General features: G+C 35.6%; 1 protein-coding gene across 3 annotated transcripts in view; it reads right to left on the bottom strand.

The window, feature by feature from the left end:
* Positions 1–22,620, bottom strand: part of Myo5a (myosin VA) — a 228,574-nt gene that overhangs the window by 72,779 nt on the left and 133,175 nt on the right. For all 3 annotated transcript variants that reach the window (XM_078049598.1, XM_078049596.1, XM_078049597.1), the window contains exons 15-24: positions 21,735–21,896; positions 20,650–20,747; positions 17,525–17,611; positions 17,329–17,437; positions 14,711–14,922; positions 13,630–13,786; positions 9,551–9,790; positions 7,976–8,224; positions 6,086–6,179; positions 2,006–2,154 (exon numbers count right to left, since the gene is read on the bottom strand). In XM_078049598.1, the coding sequence (XP_077905724.1) occupies positions 2,006–2,154; positions 6,086–6,179; positions 7,976–8,224; positions 9,551–9,790; positions 13,630–13,786; positions 14,711–14,922; positions 17,329–17,437; positions 17,525–17,611; positions 20,650–20,747; positions 21,735–21,896 (1,557 nt within the window). The remainder of the gene's footprint in view (positions 1–2,005; positions 2,155–6,085; positions 6,180–7,975; positions 8,225–9,550; positions 9,791–13,629; positions 13,787–14,710; positions 14,923–17,328; positions 17,438–17,524; positions 17,612–20,649; positions 20,748–21,734; positions 21,897–22,620) is intronic.

Here is a 22,620-nt window from a genome sequence, read left to right as displayed (position 1 = left end):
GCTCATTGGGTGACTTCTTTGGCTCTGCCCACGCAACCCAGCCAATCGGCCTCAAGAGGAGGAGGATTGTGGGAGGAAAAGGCTGGTGTGGGGGAGAGAGGCTTGTGGAAGCCGGTGGTGGCAGTTGGGCTCTGAGGGTTTTTCCCTGGAGCTGTTTTGTTTGGCGTTTGTAGTTCTAAAAATAAAGTTAGTTTCTTTTTGACAAGTGGCTCCTGATTTGTGCCAAGCCAGACTTCGGCATAGCTGTGTTAAGTTGCTGGGGGATGGCTATTATTGGAGGGACTTTTCTAGAGAGATGACTACCCTGTTGATTAAACAGACTCATAACCTCAAGATATCTCTAGAATATGTTCAGTGATTATGTATATGGCACACATTTCTCTCATTTTATTTTCTTTGACTCACAAGGTATATACTGTTAATGAATCTGAGAAAGTCTATAGAAAAAAATCTGTTTAACTTGGTTGATTATTTGACCTCAGAATCATTTCTTTTCCAATGCTGCTTATTAACATTTCAAATAGGTAGTGGTCTCAGAAATGCCCGGTAGAATACAAAGCTTAGCTCTGACAATAGCTGAAACAAAGGTTAACCGTAAGTGTTGGCATGGTTACCCAGTAAATAAATACAAATACACCAAAGAATTGAACTCTGGGGAACATCAACACTGAAGGAGAGAAAAAAGGGCTCTAGAAAATCTAAGAATCAGAATATGACAGAAGAATTCTTTCAGTGGGGCCAAATGAAGTGTGGAAATGAAGACAAGATTCTTTAGACATATTATGGTGACCTGCTCCTACTTCTAATGTCTCTTTGCAAATATAAATCATGGTAGATCAGTGAGGTTTGAAATAACAGTCCAATGTAAGATTTATATTAGCTTTTATGCCTCTTTTAGACTAGATCTCATCTGCAAGGTTATTAGAACATTTCTTTTGTGTTATATCAATATCATCTCTTTTATTTTGACTTATTTTTAAAATTTTTTTAGTTGTAGATGGACACATATCTTTATTTACTTATTTTTATGTGGTGCTGAGGATTGAATCCAGTGCTTCACATGTCTCTACCACGGAGCTATAACCCCAGCCCTTATTTTGACTTTTTAGACATCACATTTTAAAGAACTCTGTCAAGCAGATCCAGGCGGAAATAAAATTTGAAGCAAATCTCCTACTGTACACATAGAAAATTACTTTTCTTTCTATAACAGATTTTAAAGCATTTCTGGTCATTGGTACGATCAGGTTGCCTTTAAGGCAGATGCTGGCTGGTGTACACCTGTAATCCCAGTAAGGAGGCTGAGGCAGGAGGATCTCAAGTCTGAGGCCAGTCTCAGCAACTTAGAAGGCTCTAAGCAACTTAGTGAGACCCTGTCTCAAAAATAAAATAAAAAAGGGTTGGGAATGTAGCTCAGTGGCAAAGCCCCCCTGGGTTCCATCCCCAGTACAATTAAAAAAAATATAGATGTCTGTTTCCTGATAGCAGGGTAAATATTATAGGGAGAGTGGAGAACTATTGTAAATACAAAAAGTATATACTGGCAAATGCAGATGAGTCCTTGAAATAGATAAGGTAATTTGTTACAAATAGAGGGGCATTTTGCTTTTGTAGGAATTTACCTTGGAAATTACAATAAAACCAGTGGAGGGAATAATTACATAAATATTTGCTTTATATGCAAGTTTTCCATTAAACTATTCAATCTATAAAACAAATCCTGCTATTTTGACTTTCTAGTATTCTTTAGTCTAATCTTTAAAGTGTTTGACTAAACTGAGGTACTTAATGAATAAAGTTGAATGATTTCTGGGATTTACTTTATAATAATGTAACCACTGAATGGGGCTGGGAAAGGGTAGAAGAGGAAACAGAAATGTGTTGACCATTTTGGAACCGGGGAATGGGTTTGTGGAGTATATGGAGGTTCATTCTACTATTCTATTTACTTTTGTATGTGTTTAAAATTTTTCATCTCAAAGAAAAGAAAAAGTGTTGGACTCACCACCATGAGGGTCATCTCTTCCTTGAGGTCATCATATCTTTCTTCTAGGCGACTGAACTCATTCAGAAGGTTCTGGTATCTCAGCCTTTCATCATTAAGCTCAAGTTCCAGTTGTTTTGTTTCTTCTACTAGCTTCTTCTCCATAGTTTCTAAAAGAAAAAAAGGGATATGCATGCCAGAGATAGCTCCATAGAAACTGAATGTAACAGGTACACTGATTCTAGTTATCAGCATAGGATCTTACTTTTAGCACCACTGTGATCTTCAAAAGAGTATCTAGTGAATGTAAGGCAAGAAAAAGCATGACCCAAAAATGAAATAATTTTTTCTTAATAATGACATCAATCATCTATTGAACTCTTCCATTTACTATAGTCTTAGATCTACTAGTTTATTCACTAGTCACCACACATTCTTGATAAACTTCAACTAGGTAAGCTCTAGTAAGTACATGTATTTTTGCATTCCAATGGTATTCCATTTTAGGAAATTTGTAAAATTATTTTGTCCAAATTAATGTATTCTTTCAAAAAATTAAAGCTATTTCTCTAGGAAATGGCAACTTTGAATAGATCTGGCTCTCCTATTCTGGAGTGTCTGTCTGCTTAACTCAGTTCCAGGGTTCTAGCCTAAAATTTTCCACCAAACTCCCCTGCTGTTGTATTGTTACTGTTTCTAATCAGATAAAATGCTCAGGTGTGGTCATCTGTGTTATTTACTTCTTGGCCATCTCCCATATGTGGCTTCGGGAACCCTGACTTTCCCATTTATCCACCCACCCTGACTTCTATGTTGTTGGTAGTTTGCATTTGCCTAGGAGACTTGAGATTATAGATCCTGCTGTAGACAAAACAAAACTTTAAAAAGCCTCATATCTTGGCCATATATTTTAACCAAATAACCAACCAGGTATTTTTATAAAATTAAGTGTCGCACTACTATGCTCATTTTATCCTCGTATTTTATGGGCAAATTTTAAGATGCCCTATCTGCTTTTATTGCTTCAACATTTCTTTCTCCATCAGCTCCATCAGGCAAGAGCTGAAAGTGTCTTGTTACACTGCTTTCCTTGTACTTAACATAGTGCTTACTAGGATAGGGCTTTCATGATTTTTTTTAAATATTTATTTTATTTTAGTTTTCGGCGGACACAACATCTTTGTTTTTATGTGGTGCTGAGGATTGAACCCGGGCCGCACGCATGCCAGGTGAGCGCACTACCGCTTGAGCCACATCCCCAGCCCGGGCTTTCATGATTTATAAATGAATGGATGAAGAAATTTCTGTTCTCTGAAACATTCTATAAATAGCTTTTTGTGTGTGTATGTATGTAGTGTTGGGGATTGAACCCAGAGCCTTGTGCATGAAAGACAAGCACTCTACTGACTGAGCTATATCCCCAGCCCCAATAAATTGCCTTTTATTTTCACCAGTTTGCAAAAACTGTTTCAGGCTAAATTCTCCCTAGACAAATCCAGTGTTATTTCTTTATTCTAACACCTTAATTTCAAAGTAGAGTTTTATATTTTTCCAAAAGTATTCTCATCATTTTTGGTCTTTCCATTGCATTCTATATCCCAGAAACCTCCTTCCCATGATGTTAGGAACTCTGTTTTCTCTTTTTCCTTTTGATTTCTTTTTTGGTTACTTTTCTTGAACTTATGACTTAGTTATGTTCACTAATTCCAGGTTTTCTTCTCTTTCCTCAACATCATATCCATTGATTGGGAGGGAAGGGGTGGTATGGAGAAAAACAGAGAGGCCTCTTACCACCAGCCTTAATGGAAACTTTCATACTCATTCTTCATTTTCTCTCCAATGTTTTAATCTGGATTTGCTTGAGTTCCTAGTCAACACCCCAAACTTAATTCCTCTGATGGATTAAGAGATATTTTGATAGCTGATAAAGCATTACTTCAGGATTGTCCATGAGGTGTTTTCAGAGGATATCAGTATGTGAACTGCTGGACTAAGTGGGAAAGATCTGCCCCCAATGTGGGCAGGCACCATCCAACACACTGGGGGCTTAGTATGAAAAAGATAGAAGAGCAACTCTTATTCCTTCTTCCACAGACAAGATACTGTTTTTCTCTTGCCCATCAGAACTCTGGGTCTCTGGCTTTTGAATTCTGGGACTTGCACAAGCAGTCACCTGGGCTTTCAGGCCTTCTGTCTCAGACTGAGAGTTAGTTACACCATCAGCTTCCATGGTCTTAAGGCCTTCAGACTTGGCCTGAGTCATGCTGCCAGCTTCTCTGGTACTCCAACTTGCAAACTGTGGGACTTCTTATCTTCTGTAATCATGTGAGTCAATTCCCTTAGTGAATCCCCTCTAGGATATTTACAGCTATCATTGGATCTACTTCTTTGTAGAATATTTATAACAGTCTAACAACTAATCTCATTAATTTGCCTCATACACGGTACTTTTTCTTTAATTTCATCATTACTAATAAGATACCATTATTGTCTGGGTATCTCATGTTAAAACTTTAGGACATTCTGTCTTTTTTGAATACTTCATCAAAAATTATAATGTTCTAGTGACTATTTTTCATATGATATAGTCTCATTCCAACCCGTCTTTTCTCTTCCACTAATTATTATTGTTTAATATAAATGGAGATACTTTATAAATCACCACGATTTTAATTATACCACGAACAACAAATAGAATAAATGTCCATATCTAAAAAAATTGAATATTTTATTTTTAGTTTGGTAGCAAAAAGTGGTTGATCTTAGGAGAATAATATTCCTTGGTTTAGCAAAAAATAAATAAGAAATAAGCAAGATCCAGAAAGATATCTGTCATGCTTTCTTCATTTGTGAAAACTAAATAAATTGATCTGATAGAAGAGAGTAGAATAGTGGTCACTAGATACTGGGAAGGATGGATAGTAGGGAGGAGGGACAGAAAGAAGTTAGATCATGAGTATCAAACAAAGGAAAGAAAGGAATTAGTTCTGGTATTTATTTATAGTATACTAGGGTAACTATGGTCTATGGCAATTTATGATATATAAAATAAGCAGAAAAGAAGAATCTGAAGGTTTTCCACACATAGAAATGATAAACTACTTGAATAGATAGAAATGTTGGTTACTCTGACTTGATCATTATACATTATATACTTATATCAAATTATTGTATTTTACCCCATACAAATATACAATTATATCAATTTAAAAAAATAAAAATAAGTCAGGCATGGTGGTGCCCACCTATAATCTCAGTTAATTAGGTGGGAAACAAAGTGGGAGGAATGGGGACTGAAAACAAATTCCTTGCCTGTATGATTGTATCAAAATATACCCAACAACTATGTATAACTATAATTTACATATAAATACATCTATCTATATGTATATGTATATATAAATATATCTGTACATATATACCCATAAAGAGGATCAGAGAGCTGTGTTCCCCTAACACTATGTAAGGACACAGAGAGAAGGCACCATTATATAAACCAGGAAATGGGACATCACCAGACATTGAATATACTGTTACTTTAATCTTAGACTTCACAGCTTCCAGAAATGCAAAAAATAAATTCTAGTGTATATAAGCCAAAAAGGGGGGTGGAGGGTGGAGGTGAACCTTAGTAGTAGAGTGCATGCCTAACAGGCATGAAAGCCTGTTCAATACCCATACTGTTAAAATAAAAATAAAAATAAATAAACCAATATACATAGAAACATACATCCCTTTATCTATCTATCTATGCTAGTTCAAGAATTCTTACAAAATCAATAATAATTCTATAAGTCATAACTGATAAATTACATACATAAAGCAAATTAACTTTTGAAAAAAATCATATATAGCATTGACTGAATGAGTTCACACTGGTACACAGAGAAACCAGGCTTACAAGTTCAGCACTAAGTCAACCAAAATGTCTGGGGCTCCTACAACTTCTAACTGTAAATTTACTGATGATAGCCTCAACTTTTAAAAATATTTAAGTGCTAAGTAATCTTGTAACTGGAAAAAATAACTTAATAACTTATAAGACTTTGGTGTGAGGTTGGATGGTGTATATATAGTATGTTGAGCTTACATAAGCCTTACCTGTCATCTCCTTAGCCTGCTCCACAATAAGGTGATTAAGGGTCTCTTTTTCCTGCTTCAGCAAAGTATTTTCTTCTTTCAGATTTGATACCAGCTATAAAATGAAACAATAAACTGAGATGACTTCAATAGAGGAATCTCCATTACTAAGTCTAAAGACCACATAGAAGTCACTCCATGCTTTCACCATCCTTGTGCCTCATGTCTTTTGAGGCACAATAGTCACCTGTCAAACTTGGCTCAATTACCCTCTCCAGACACTTTCTGGAAACCTCCTCCATTAGGTCTCTTCTCTGGGTTACTACAGAACCCTATATATGCCTCTTTATAGCCCTTATAAATGATTTACTTTTCTGTCTTTTCTAATAGATTAGATTCCTAGATGACAAGAATGGTGATAGTTGTTTTATGTTGTACCTTGAACATTTAGCAATTACTTGGTACCTAGCAAACATTTGTTCTCAAAGCAATATTACCATCTCATCTCAACATTGTGACACAAAGCTCGTGTATATTCATAATTAAAATGAACATATATTTTACCACATTAAAAAAAAAATCACTGACTCTTAACTTTCTTGTTTCTGGTTGGATAAAGATCCCCAGGAAGCAAAAATCAAAATCAAAGGTAACTTAGCAAAGTACATAATTTACATCCTTGGAATAAAATGTGTGCTTGTGATGAATGATATTTTAATCCTGTCTCCCTCAAAGTAAGAGCTATATTAATAAAGAGAAAGATGATGCACAAACCTTTCAACACACTAGGCTAGGCTTAGTGACAGAAAAAGAAGGCTCTGTGATCATAGATCCTGGAGACCAGGAAAGTAGACAATAGCACTGTGCCATAGCCAAAGTCAGTTTAAAAAGTATCCCTTCTGGTAGACCAGTCTCCACTCTGTACAAACATGGATTTAACATCCATTCCAGTAGAAAGGTCTAAATTCTCTGTGGGCTCTTAAGAGAAGCTGCTCTTAATCAGGGGTGTACAGACAATCCTGCAGTGCTTTCTCAAAATCTGGGTGCCCATCCCACATTTCCAAAGCTTGGGGAGGACAATTTTTTTAAAAAAAAAATTTTTTTTAGTTGTATATGGACACATTACCTTTATTTATTTATTTTTATGTAGTGCTGAGGATTAAACCTAGTGCCTAATACATACCAGGCAAGTGCTCTACCACTGAGCCACAACCCCAGCCCTGGGGAGGACCATTTTTAAAAACTCTCCAGGAAGCTGGGCCTGGTGGTGCACATCTATAATCCCAACAACTCAGGCAGCTGTGGCAGGCTAAGCTTAAGGTCAGCCTAGGCATTTTAGCAAAATCCTGACTCAAAATATAAAATTTAAAAAGGAATGGAAATATAGTTCAGTGATGCAGCATCCTTGGGATTCAATTCCCAGTATTAAACTAAACAAAACAACCCCAATACAAACAAACAAACAAAAAAACTCTCCAGGAGATTCTGATACACTCCTGGTTAAGAACCAGCTAGAGTGTAACTTATGGACTTTTTATTCAGAGAATATTTTTCCAATGATGAAGCTGGCTATCACAGTGAAATATTTTCATTCTTTCCCTGTCATTATATTTATTCAAAAGGATCAAAGGTGGTGCCTACATCTACTCCTCTGAAAAGAAGACAATGAAATAAAAAGAAAGGAGAAATCTGAATCTGCTCATGTATACTATTCTATCAGACCAGAAAGACAAGAACTTAGCTTAAAAGAGGAAACCTTTTTCTTCCCACCAAGCTTAAATACTCTGAAGATTCAAACGAATCTGGAAAGCTTCTAGGGACTGAGGGGACTTAAAGGAAGAAAAGAAGTCCTAAACACTGCCCATTTACTTTGGGTAAGGTATAGAGTGAAATATGGATATTAATTCCTACCTGCTCAGTTTCTTGTTTATATCTATCTGCTCGTTCTTCAATGGTTTTTTTCTCTGACTGAGTTTGTTCCAGGTCTTTCCGGAGCTTGGCAATTTCTTCCTGCAGACTAAGAACTCGTCCAGTGGCAACCTTAGCTTCCTCCTCACTTAGCTGAAGACGTTCTAAGTCACTCCGTAATTTCTCAGTCTCAGAGTTGTATACTCCTTCCAGATTGGTCAGTTTTTCCAGGAGGCATTTGTAGTCTTTATTCTTTAAACATAAAATAAGCAACAATAAGTAAATATATACTACTCATATGAATAACCAAATGTATTTCATGAAAAAATCATGCTTAATAATCACATTTGTGTTACAACATCACAGCATTGTTATAGTATATAATCAAATCTGTTAAACTGAATCATTTATAATACACCTAGTATTAAACTCACATTGAGATATATGGGCCAAGTCAAAATGACAGCACATTTCCTCTGTATTAAGAATAGACAGGGATATGGATGGCAATATGCTCAACATTTACAATAATACAACCAATATCTTCTCAGTGATACAAATAGAGGATAGCATAGCACAATTAATTCTGTTGTATATGATATGCAACACAGATATGGTTTTGCATGATCATGAATTACATAGTAAATTCTTAATTTCATGATTTTTTCTTGCAGGGGCGAGGGTTACCGGGACTAAACTAAGGGGCATTTGGCCACTGAGCCCATCCCCAGCCCTATTTTGTATATTTAGAGATAGGGTCGCCCTGAGTTGCTTAGCACCTCGCTTTTGCTGAGGCTGGCTTTGAACTCCCCATTCTCTTGCCTCAGCCTCGCAAGCCACTGGAATTATAGGTGAGTGCCACTACACCTGGCAATTTCATGATTCTTAATCCAGAAATAGGGGAATGTGTAACTTGATTTTGAAAACAGATCAGAATGCCACTAAAAACAATGAACCAGCTAAATGATGCATAAGGATGATAAAATGGATTAAAAATCACAAATTTCTTACAAATATCCATTTAGTACCTCAAAATTCTTTTGTCTTATTCAGAAAATCTTTCAAAAAATCTCATTTCATTCTGATCCTTGTTTTCTTTTGCTATTCTTATCATTTATATATTATTAATACCTTTATGTCACTTACATATGCTAAACTATTATTTAGTAACTATCGCTAAGCAATCAATTCTTTATCTCTGCAAATAGCCTGTAAACTCTTTATAAGCATGGACACCTTTCTATTTCTTTTGTCATTTCAGTGCTAAAAGAATATTATACTGCATACAAATAAATGATATGATGAAAGAATTCTATAAAGTATAAAGTACAATAGGACTTTTGATCATTAAAGGTCTGAAGTGGGTTAGGGTTAGGGTGTTCTCAAAAATAAATCCCTTCCTTGATCCTTAAATTGTAATCTAACATATGAGCTCATCATTATTTCTATGCTCATTATTGTCATTATTTTATTTTTTGGTAAGACTAAAGGGTAAATTAAGGGGAAACAATACTGAAAATAATCCCAATGGATTTCTTCAGGCATTCTCCAACATCAGGGCTCCTTTTAAAAACACACCTGCTCATCAACTTTGCGCTGCAGCTGCATAATCTTGTTCTCCATGCCAATGTGGAGCTTCTTATATCGTTCCACAGAGCGAGCCTCAATTTTGAGCTTCTTAAGCTCACGCTTAGCCATCATCCTCCTGAAGCAACACTGAAGATAGATTATGGCATGCATGCTCTTCTTGTAATGTGTTCGAGCCAGCCAGCCACGGACCCACTTCTGAATGATGACTGCTTTGTGTTCACGGAGTATCTGCAGAAAAGGGTAAAGATGAAGTAGGTAAGATTCTGGATTATACCACGGTTCAACTCTATCAATGAGAGGCTGACATGTCAAGCTGAGAATCAATACATTATCTAAAGAGAAAGACGAAAAAGTTAAATTAATAATGCATTATGTGGATTATTCATATCACAGAAATATGAAGGCACAACATTATCTTAACAAGTGATTTTTATAGGCAAAAATTATATGTATGATTATAAGCAGAATATACCTTGGAAACTGTCAAATAAAAGGCATCAGATTACCAAAAGAAAAAGGGTCTAAAGAGAAAAATACATTGATGTGGCTGCGTCCCTGTAGTATGCTGTTTTTAAGTCCTTTGGGTATAATCTGAGGAAAGGAATAGCTAGGTCAAATGGTGGTTCCATTCCCAAATTTCCAAGGAATCTCCATACTGCTTTCCAAATTGGCTGCACTAATTTGCAGTCCCACCAGCAATGTATGAGTGTACCTATTTCCCCACATCCTCACCAACACTTATTGTTGTTTGTCTTCATAATAGCTGTCATTCTGACTGGAGTGAGGTGATATCTTAGAGTAGTTTTCATTTGCATTTCTTTATATACAGAGATATGCATTACTTTATATATAGAGATATGCAAAACTGTGCTCCATATGTGTAATAAGAATTGTAATGCTTTCCACTGCTGTCGTGTATTTAAAAAAAATAAAATCAATGTCTATATTTCTATATTTAACTAAAAGATTTTAAAAAGAGAGAAAAATACATTGTTTCTTATTGTGTATGTTTTCTGTTAATAGACAACCCCCATAAAACTCCCAGAACCAGACACTCTGTGAACTACATGCTATTAAACTAGAAAATCTCCCCACTACTCTTACTATTGACATCATCTCACCTCACTGTGCATTAGGCCTGTGCATGAGGTCATGGGGGTATGGTCAGCAAGCTGTTAGTAGAGGCCAACATTTAGGGTGCTAAAAGTTCATAGGTGATTTGACTTTTTTTTCTCCAGAAAAAAGAAATTATGACACTCTTGTTTGTTACATTTGAGGAATTTTAAATTAATAAGAAATCTGCTTGTGGGATTTAAATTTGGAAGGATGGGTTTAAAAAGAAAGTGAAAATTACAAAGATGTGAAGTAATCTTCCTTTTGATTTAATGTTTTTAAAAAATATTTTTAAAAAATATATAGCCCCTTAAATTTATACTCAACTTATATTCAAGCCTTTTATGAGATTAATTTCTTGCCACTAAAGATCATTTAGCATAAACCATATAAATATTTTCTAGGAAAGATGGAGAAAATAAAATTTGAATTTTAAGAAAAGATTGAACTAGAAAAACCTTGAGTTCCTTCTAAGTATATAATTTTATGAAATAACTCTTGTATGAAGTACATGATATTTAAATGTTATATATTTGAGCTGGATGCAGTGGTACATACTCATAATCCCAGTGACTCAGAAGGCTGAGGCAGGGGGATCACAAGTTCAAGACTAGCCTCATCAACTTAGCAAGACCCTGTCTCGAAGTAAAATATACAAAGGGCTGGGGCTACAGCTCAGTAGTAGAGTGTGCCTGGGTTCAGTTCCACACTGTGGGAAAAAAAGTTATGTACTTGGTTAAGTACTTGTTAGTGATTCGTACAAATGAACATACTGTATCTCTTGTAAAATTTCTAAAATGTAAAAATCTCTGAAACCATCTACTTAAATAGATAGCAGTTTAATAAGATCATAAAAAGAACAGTTCCTACTTTTAGGTTATATACCTGAGAAAAACAAAGAAAAAAATAGCATTCTAGAAGATATACTTAAGAAATCAGTGGTTAAGTTTTGAATTATAAAACACCAAAATAAGCATAGGTGTTTAGGAGACCTGAGGAGTATCTTCTACCAACTCAATCCTGCACTTTTGGCTGTTCTTCCAACACTATGGCTTTCATCAAGTGCAGCCTTGCATTGTGCTGCCATGAGGCCAGCCCTCTGAACTTCTGAACATACCAGTCCTGAGGGAGGCCCTTGTTTTATCCAATGATTAAGAAGCAGGAATAACAACACTCAGTGATAGGAAACTGAAGGATTTCAGACTTGAAAGTTCAAACAACCCACAGTAGCAAAGTGATAACACAAATTTTGCTTCTTCCCATGTGACTTTAGACATCAGTCCATTTCTCTAATTTCAGTCAAATGAAAACATAATATAATTGGAGCTTCCATGTTCAATGGAACATGACTCAGATCTGTGACTTAGAGAAATGAAAGAATGTCTATATTTCCTTTAAGACAGCCCCCACCCCAATCCCACTATGGGAATCCTTGGATCTCAAGAGCACAGCTAAAAGAAACTAGGATTAATAGGATGGCCTGTATGTGAGCAAGCATCCAATCTGAAACTACTCACCCAACGCTATGTCCAGTCACAGTGGGAGTGAGCCAGCCAGTGACTGCCACTGCCAAACTACTGGCCTCAAAATACATTTCAAATGTTTCTGAGGAGATTACTGAGGAAATTAGTTTAGTATATCTGAAAAGCCAAGTATAAAGCTCTGAAATCTCATACTTAGGTAGAAAGAACAGACTATAAAATAGACATAAGCAGAAAAAAGGATCTGGAGTAGCTGCCTTTAAATTTCCTTCAAACCACAGTTATTAAATATGTTCATTCAGATCTAATCAGTTTTATAAATTTTTATATTTAAAATCACTTTGAAATAAAAATGTAAAATGAATGGATGAAAATGGCCAAGATACACCCATACACTGCTAGTGATAAGAAACCTACCCCTAAATCACCCTATTTGTGTGCCTTCTGACTGGAATGCCCACAGAGCTCTAATATCCAGTTAGTAGATTTCTGGTGTATTAGAAACACAGTCTATACGACAGGCTTAAATTAAGCCTTGCCAAATGAAAGAGATAAAAACCTTTTTATCAACTGTCACAATTAAAATTAATCTGGTGATCTAGTATGTATAGAGTCATCTTTATTATTGCTAGATATAAAAATGATTTTTTAAAACCTTCTAGAGCATCATACTCCAATTAATACAATTTTAGCCATAATAATGTTATAATTTATTTTCTCTTCACCTAGTAAATTCTTCCAAGATGGTCTGATACTTGGGTTAATCTTCTACTCATCTGTCATATATCTGACCTAATCATATATATTTTATTTCTCTATACTTATCTGATAATAGACTCCAAAGATAGCATTTCCAGAATTTATAAATTATTTGGAAAAATGATATTTGTACATGTGACTAGGATAAAGATCTTAACATGGGAAGATTTTCCTGGATTATAAAGCAGGATATAAATATCATTATAATTGTTCTTATAAGAGACAGACATGAAAAGTTAAGACACATTGAGAAGATACTGTAAGGGAAGAGCAGATTGGAGGGATATGCCCTAAGTCCAAAGAGTGCTGGCAGCTACTAGCAGTTGGAAGAAGCAAGGAATGGGTTCTCCTCTAGAGCTTCTAGAGAAAGTGCAGTCCTGTTGATACCTTGATTTGGGCTAAGTAATGATTTTGGACTTTGGTCTCCTGAAAGGTGAGATAATAAATTTCTGTTATTTTCAGTTACTAAGTTTGTGATAACTTATTATATACCTACTTTTTATTTCCAAACTACACAGATAAGGAATGAGAGGAGATAAATTTTTTCTTTTGTCTTATTAATATGTAATTATTTAATATTTAAAAACACACTACAATTGTTAGTTTTTTCCATATGGCTCCTATGTCCCAGCATCCCCTGTGGCATTATGTAGATATATGGAAATTGATTAATGTTAATGGAATGAATAAGCAAATTTGAAAATAATGTCTCACCTTTCGATACCTATTTCTGGCCAAATAGCCTCGCAAATAAGACTGAAGAACAATAGTGGCAGCTCGTTTAATCTTGTACTTCTTGTGGACCACATACATCCGCCAGTATTTCTGAATGATGACTGCTGCCTTGGTTCTACGCAGAAATTTAGCATAGCTAAAAGAACATAGTAGTACATTGTCAATAATAAGAAAAATGCAAAAATTCATATCAATGTCTCGGTCATAATGAGTAGTACCTGAATTATATTATTCTGATAATGTGCATGATAAATCAACATTTATATTTGCTTATATTTGTATAGCAATTAGTAGTTTCCCAAAGTAGAATTCATTCATTACCTCATCTGAATATTTATTATCATTAATTTTCTTACCTGAGCCTTTCCAATTTCTGAAAAGGGGGCCATCCCATACTGCCAGATTTTACAATAAAAAGGTAGAAAGTTCATAATTCTTTCGAGAACAGGGCTTATAACCATCAGCTATGTGCCCTTTACAAAGAAGATCAGTCTACATGGTAATCCCATATTTACTTATCATAAACTTTCTTAGATCTACCCATTGTTAATGTACCATATTTTTTCCTAAAATCTGTTAGAGTGTATATTCTTCATCATTAATGCCTTTCCACCTTTACTTCAAAATTAAAATTGTCCTAATATGTAATCACATTGAAGTGTAGTTCTTCAGTACAGTATAGACCTTCTCAGCTACTTGTTCCTGAAAGCTCCTCAATGGAGTCATTATTAAGCAGGTCATATTCATGGCTATTTTAATTTACACATGATTTCTTCAAACTACCTATAAAAATAGAAAACACCAAAATTTTGAGGATATGAGTAGGTAGAAACTTAAAATTTTCTGAGGATGAATCAGAATCATCTATAAGGCTAAGTGAAATTTTATTATATTTAACTGTCTTATGAGTTGTTATTCCTTGAAACTAAGAAGGGGTGAGATGCTGACTTCTTAGGTAGGGTAACTACTCAAACCTGCCTTAGGTTGGATAATGAATTAAGTGAACACCTTAATCTTAGGGCCCTGTGAGAAATAACGTATAGGTACTCGGGAGACCTACCATCGAGCCTGGTAGCCCCGCACATATCTCTGCACAGTGATGGCTGCTTTACGCATGCGTAGGTACTTCTTCCTCAGCAGCCAACCTCGGATGGTCTTCTGGATCCGAATGCAGGCAGCCCTCAGTTTGTCTGCCCTCAATTTTTCTAGATAGGCCACTTGACCAGCACGGAAAAAGATCTTTGTTTTACCAAACTGGTATTTGTCCTTGTCCTATTTTAGGAAGAAATTATATATTCAGAAATAATAACCATATAAAAGAAATGTAAAAGAGAAAAATATGTCTAGAAGCAGAATCAGTAAAAGGATGAATCTATTAGCTAAAACTTAGGCTACATCACAATTAACTAATGGAGCCAGATTTTTGATCCTATACAAGTTCAGCAAATAGAAGGGATTTTTAAGGAAAACTATAGTTTAAGAGTTATTTTCCAGAATTATTCTACCTGGAATTTTTTTATCTGAGGCCCAAAACTTGGTTGTGGGTTATAGGCAGCTATTATTTTCTGGTTTGTATTTTAAACATCTCAAGGAAATGGAGATGTTGACACTCCCTCAGAGTGACCGAGTTGTAAGCATTACATCAGGCTGTATATTCCATGAGCAAGCTGAAGGGACAAAAACATCAGTGTGAAGAATAAGGCAGGAAGAAAAGCATATGAAATAAAATTGGGGGAAAAAAAACCCAACCCCAAAATCCAGGGTATTTATGTTAAGAGTTGAGTTTCTAAACAATTATCTCTTGACTTCATCAACAGTATTTAAAACAAAGACAATAAGAAAAAACTTTATAAACGTGTTAAAATCCTATAAATTTCAAATTTTTTCCCCCAAATATAATCAGTTACATTGCTCAATGACATTTGCTTTACAAAAACAAACTTTTGAGTTTCATACTGTTCTTAGTGAGTCACCACATCTAGAAACATGTAAATTATTAACCATTCTCATATCAAAAGAAGAGTAAAATGCATGAATAATAATCACCACTGTGATCTGAAATTCTAAGCAAAAACAGGAAATCCCTTTTCACTGTAAGCAGATATATCCTATCTTATATAGGAAACCTAAAAATAAGAAACCTTCAAATGCATCTGAAAAACCTAAAATTATTCAATAATTTTAGAGACATAGTTAAAAGTGATCCTCTCCTACCACCCCTGTTCCATCTCAAGATCCAACTTTGCCTCCATCTTGCAGGCTCCTCGCCTATTCCTTTCAAGGCCCTGAAACCAGGTCCAGAGTGGTAAGGAAGACAGGAGTAGGACTGTTGCTCAATCCCATGTGAACTCAGGGTTGAAAGGAGATGGGCCAAACTCGACAAACACTAGATTTTTTAAAACATGACTTGTTTGTTTTTTAAAAACAAACAAACAAAAAAAATATATATATATATCATGATATATATATATATATATATCATGATATATATATATATATATCATTACCAAAGGAAATTATCTGTTAACAGTATAATTAGGACTAACTACCTTGAAGTGAGGCAATTCCCTTCAGACTCGTTTCAAACAGTAAAAATATATTTTAAAAAAATTTTTATGAATCTTAATTCTCTAAGTCCTAGATCAGAAGATCAGTAATTCTCAAAGTGCAGTTCTCTTCAGATAGCATCAGTATTACCTGGGAATTTGTTAGTAATGCAAATTATTGGGCAATTCCCCAATAATTGCCCCAGAAATTCTGGGGGTATGGCTTAGAGATCTGTGTTTGGCAAACACTCCAGGTGACACTAATTCACAATAAAGTTTTAGAACTTCTTAGCCTGGGATGATTGATTCTCTATAATATCAACCTATATTTCCTAACCATTACTTTACAATCCCATTCACAAATCTTATACTGCAAAAAGCTACTTTTTCTGAGAAAACCCTATGCTTGTTTGCTTTTTTCATACCATGCTTTCTCTTAGAATATTCTTTCTCCAGTTTTATCCAGTCTTACCCATTCTTCATGGCCTGACTCAAAATATACTTCTTTCATGAAATTGTTCCTCCTTCCCCTAGCTGGATATGACTTTACCTTCCTGATTTCTTCTCCTATTCATTAAGCATTTGATATAGACTCTAAAGTACAGTGTATTGAACTTTAAAATGCATTACTTGCCAAGATAGATTGTTACTTGAGAATAAGGCTCATTTTTTGTTTTTGTTTTTGAGACAGGGTCTCACTATGTTATCTACATTGGCCTCAAACTCCTGGGTCAAGAGATCCCCTCATTACAACCTGAGTGGCTGGAACTACAGGCATGCACCACCATACCTATTAAGAATCATTTTTTTCTCAATTTCATATCATCTGCTCCGGTGTCTTCCATAAGTAAGTACTGCAAATATTTTTGCTGAAATGATCACAGTCTCTAAAATAAATGTGTCTCAAGTTGGGTTCAGGCCTTAACAATTTTATTTTATGATAGTGGACCATTCTCCTGTTCACAAGTTTTAGCATGAGTGAGCCTCAACCTCTAAGACAGTGTGCCCCTCTACCCAACCACCCATAGATAATTTGGATGAATGATATTTTACATGGAAGCTCCCAGGGTCTTTACAAATAAGAACCACAAGGCCTTTGTTCAGATAAAGGTAAGTGAAAAATCTTTCTCACCAGTATCAGTTTCTCTAACACATTCTTGCATGTTTGCTTTCTGTCACCTAGCACATCTTTTTGCTTCATTAAGACTCGGTAGCGACTGAAAAATTCTTGGTAAGTCCACCTATAAAAATAAAATTTCATCAGTTTATTTAAAGAACTAGGAATCTCCCCATTAGGATTCCTTACACTTGAAAAATGTCACGCCCACCGTGAGGGGAAACCTGCTGCACTGATTCGAATGGTTTCCAGGACACCACATGCTCTCAGTTGCTGCACTGCCCTCTTCTCATCAAACCTACATGTTTAAAAAAAAAAAAAAAAAAGGTCATTAGTGCACAAAGAACCAAGCTGTAGTCACTCTCCTCAGGCAGGGTTTAAATTCTTCTGTAAACAACCAAGTGGATAAATTAAAAAAGAAAGCATTCAAAAGTTGAAGCTGTGATCAAAATGGAAAACTTCATGAGACTGGGGAGAGACAATGAGCAATAAAAATAGAGCTGTAAAAACCCCCTAGGGTTCAAACCACAAACTCATAAGAAAGTGCACTAAGGATACTAAAAAAAGAAAGGAACACAAAATTTCTCTGCATTGTCCACACTCACTTACATAGGTTGACCTGATTAATTCTCAGAGTTTTTTAGCTCCCTATATGGGTTCTCCTGGAATGAATACTGGCCAGTCTGGAAGATATTCTTCATTCTTGAGCAGTTCCATCCCTCGGACTAAAAACGGACACCATTCCAACAGGAAGGACACATTAAATATGCCCCAGCAAGTTTTTTTCTTAAAAAAATTATTGATGTTTTAAAAGCTATTTATTGTATACATACTAAGCATGTATAGTGTTTATATAAATGAAAATATTTTTATTTTGTATTATATTTTATATTATTTCACTATGGGCAATTGAAATCTTCAAATTAAAATAATACTAAAAGAGGAAGCAGAAAGGTCTCCTCTAACTATATGATCACTCTTATTACTCCCATAGCTAGGCTCTGAGTGATCCATCTACACCTTTCTCAAGTGTTCTGTTGGTGGCAGGAGATGTAGTTTGCTGATGCAAGGTCATGGCTCATGGCATGGCAATTGCTTCCTGCTTGCCACTTCCTCTAGAGAGGGCTTCTTAATGATGAGGGGCACAGGACAGCAGTCTTTCAGGTCTACTCTCTAGACAATAGGATTGGCGGGGAAGTAAGGAAACAGGCAATCATAATTTGTAGAATGGGTGTATGTGCCTCATTTTTTTTCCTTTTCTTTTTTCCTCATCTTTTAAAAAAATACTTATGGAGCAGTGTGATATTTTAATATATGTACATAATGAGTAATCCTCAGACTAGAAGCATGATATTTGACCTACAAATTCACAAATTCCATTTCTAGAAATATATTATCTGAAGGAGATATTAGACAAACAAAAATTACAGGCAAAAGATGTTTTTACAGCATTGTTGAAACAACCTAAATAATCATCAGTAGGCAATAATTTGAATAAATAATGGTACATCTGTGTCATAAGATACTCCGCAGCCATTAAAATGAGATGTGGACTTTTACTAACATGAGACGTGTCCACTATCTATTGCATAAAAAAACAGAGATAAAACTGCAATTACAGCATTGAGATCCTCCCTTATTCTAGTATTTTTTTCCTCTCTCTCCCCGTAAATCAGTCTGTGTCTGTCTGTCTGTCTGTCTCTCTCTCTCTCACACACACACACACACACACACATACACACACACACACACAGCATAGGAAGGAAGGGATGCTGGTTAGTCAAGAATGGTTTATGCCAGTTTATACTGATTATCTTTTTCATTTCTTTTTATATTATCCTATGTTTTCCGAAAATTGTTTTCACAATGTACATGTATTAGTTTCAAAATTAAAGGGATATCTTTTTGTGGGGTGATGCATGAAAGATTCTTTTCTCATATTTAAAAAAATTTATTTGTTCTTTTTAGTTATAAATGACAGTAGACTCTATTTTGACATACTGATACAAATATGGAATATACCTTATTCTAATTAGGATCCCAGTCTTGTGGATGTACATGATATTAAGATAGACTGGAGTGTATTCACATATGTACATAGGAAAGTTATGACAGATTCATTCCACTATCTTTTCTATTCCCCCTCCCTTCCTTTCATTCCCCTTTGTCTAATCCACTGAACTTCTATTATTCTTCACCTCCCTGCCCACCCCTGACCTATTGTGTGTTAGCATCCACATATCAGAAAGAACACCTGATCTTTGGTTTTTGGAGACTGGCTTATTTCACTTAGCATGATACTCTCCAGATCCACCCATTTACTGGCAAATGTCATAAAGTCATTCTTCTTTATGTCCAAGTAACACTCCACTGTGTATATATACCACAATTTCTTTATCTATTCATCTGTTGATGGGCACCTAGGTTGGTTCCATATCTAAGCTATTGTGAACTGAGCTTCTATCAACATTGATGTGGCTGCATCAATATAGTATGCCAATTTTAAGTCCTTTGGGTATATGCTGAGGAGTGGGTCAAATGGTAAGTCCATTCCAGGTTTTATGAGGAATCTCCATACTGCTTTCCAGAATGGTTGCACCAATTTGCAGTCTCACCAGCAATGTATCAATGTATCCTTTTCCCCATATCCTCACCAACATTTATTGTTACTTATATTCTTGATAATTGCCATTCTGACTGGAGTGATGTATAATCTTGGTGTAGTTTTAATTTACATTTCTCTAATTGCTAGAGATGTTAAACATTTTTTTCATATATTTGTTGACCATTTGTTTTTCTTCTTCTGAGAAGTATTTGTTTAGTTCCTCTGCCCATTTATTGATTGGGTTGTTGTTGTTGTTGTTATTACTATTATTATTATTATTATTTTGGTGTTAAGCTTTTTGAGTTCTTTGTCATATATGCCATTTGATGCAGGACAAGATGTTGGTAAAAGCAGACAATCTCTGGTGGTTTCATCAGGTAAAAAGTAGCAGGTACATCTTTGCCAAAGCATCCTTATCCCCCAGCTAGTTCTGGTTTTAACTAGTAGCCAAATTAACAAAACACCTAGAAAGATTTTGAACTGAGGTAAATTTAAAAAATAATATCAAACCAGAAATGTTTGATTGACCTCAACTTTTAAGCCTTAACAGATGACCAACTGCTAATTTATTCTCACATTCTGAAAAGGGAACAAAAACTGAAAAAATTCTATTAAGTAGTATTTTACCTCTACAAGACGTGAAGATTTACCCTGGTTTTCTTCCTTATGAAAGCTTGGCAATCCTCATGCAGCAGGGATATTTTATTATTCAGTAGTTGAGAAATACTTACGTGAATGGAAACTTGAAGTCATTAGGCTTAATACAGCGCACATAGTGAGGAGTAGTGGCATTGAGGGTCTCCATAAGCAAGTGAAGGGAATTTCGGAACTGCATGAAAAAGGGCAGAAAGGGGGATCAAAGTTTTCTTAAAAGTCAAAGATGATGTAAAACAATTAAAATTCTCTTCCTATGACACTAATGAATATGACTTTGTCACCTATGAATTTGATGTACCTGAAAAGGGGAGCTGATACTAAAACAGGAATGTTAAGACTTTTAGTTAAATTCTGCCCAAACTCTACTAATATATGCTTACTCTGCTAAATATATATCTTCCCTACTCTCATACCTTTCTCCCATTCCCCTTATAACATAGGCTTCTATAGCTTTGTGATATGAGTTCATTCGTACGTGACCCACAATATAACTTTGCTTTAAGAATATGAAGGTCATTTAATTATGTCAAATAGAAATTTTGCTTAAGATACTGAAAAAAGCCACAGATATCTTAAAAGAGTATAAGGAATGAGTGGAGAATGGGAAGGATGGCCAGAAAGGAGTTACCATTAGGGACATGAAATCAGGACTAGAGGCTGTGGACTCATGTCTGATCTACACTGGGACAGGGTCTCACACAGGAAAACACAGTATGTTTTTTAGTGTTTAACCTCCCTTCCAAAGCCTTTACCCTACATTTAGGCACTAAGCAGGCATATAATATTTACCACTCCCCACAGGGCATAAGACATCAAAGGAAGGAGAAGGCACTTTCTTGTACTGAAGGAGATAACTGTTGCTCGTATAAATACAGAGACAAAGCAACCAGAGAATGAAGCAAAGAAAGCAGTGGTCTGAGAGAGATGATACGCACTAAAAGAATCAAGACATAGAGAAAAGTGTTTGGGGGAAGGCAGACACAAAGGCATGGGTCTAGAGTTGACAGAGAGAAGTATGAGTGGACAGTGTTATTTTTTCTCACAGTAGAAGCTCCAGACTCTTCTCACCTGAGAATCCCACCTGGAAGCTAAAGTAAGAAGACCTGAGGCTTCAGGTGAGCAAAGGAGGAGTGTGGCAGCAGCAGCTCCCTGAACTCACCTGATGCCCCACTGTTTTCTTGTGCTCTTTGGCTGTCTGGCCTGGTCTGCCCTTAGTGGCCTTTGCAGGAATGCGGGTGAGGGGTGTACGCCCTGAAGAGGTGGCTGAGGTTGGACTAATGGCCTTTTCATCATCTTGAAATAGTTCTGGTAGCATCTTAAACTGGGTCAGAAACAGTAAAAAGCAATTACACTCTGAACCTACAGTCAAAAGAAAGCAAAGCCTTCATAGACAAAACATTATTAATATTTTCAACAAGTAGAGAATCTCTTGCTTTAGATAACTCCTATCAGAATCACATTCCAGAAATAATGAACATTTGAGTTAGGAACTGAAAATATGAGATAAAAGTAAAATAAATGCTATAAAAATATAGGTAGAGGCTGGGCACAGTGGTGCACCTATAATCCTAGCTACTTGGGAGACAAAAGTAAGAGGATTACAGATCTGAGGCCAGCCTCAGAAACTCAGTGAGACCTGTCTCAAAATTGAAAAAAAAAAAAAAGGGTTGGGGGTGTAGCTAAGGAATAGAGTGCCTCAGGGTTCGACCTCCAGTACTAAAACATGTCATCTATTTCTAAACCCTACCAAATTCCTATCACCTGCTCTGACTTAATCTCTTGTGTGCTTTCATTTCCAAATTTCTACATGACATATCTACCTGGCTATCTAATTGCTATCTCAAGTAAAGCATAGCTAAAACAGACACGGACTTCACACTGTGTTACCACAAAAAAAAATTATATTCAAAACACAACACAAATATTTATAATTTGGTATTACCAAGAGAACATTATGTTATATTTGCTTCCTATCCAGTGCAGAGAAATTATGAAGTTTATACCTGCAGCTTGGGTTTCTGAAAAGAATGGGAGCAAGAAGTTCA

Source organism: Ictidomys tridecemlineatus, chromosome 5 (genome assembly GCF_052094955.1).
Source record: "Ictidomys tridecemlineatus isolate mIctTri1 chromosome 5, mIctTri1.hap1, whole genome shotgun sequence".
Taxonomy (NCBI): Eukaryota; Metazoa; Chordata; class Mammalia; order Rodentia; family Sciuridae; genus Ictidomys; species Ictidomys tridecemlineatus.
This window is presented reverse-complemented; position numbering and strand designations above follow the sequence as displayed.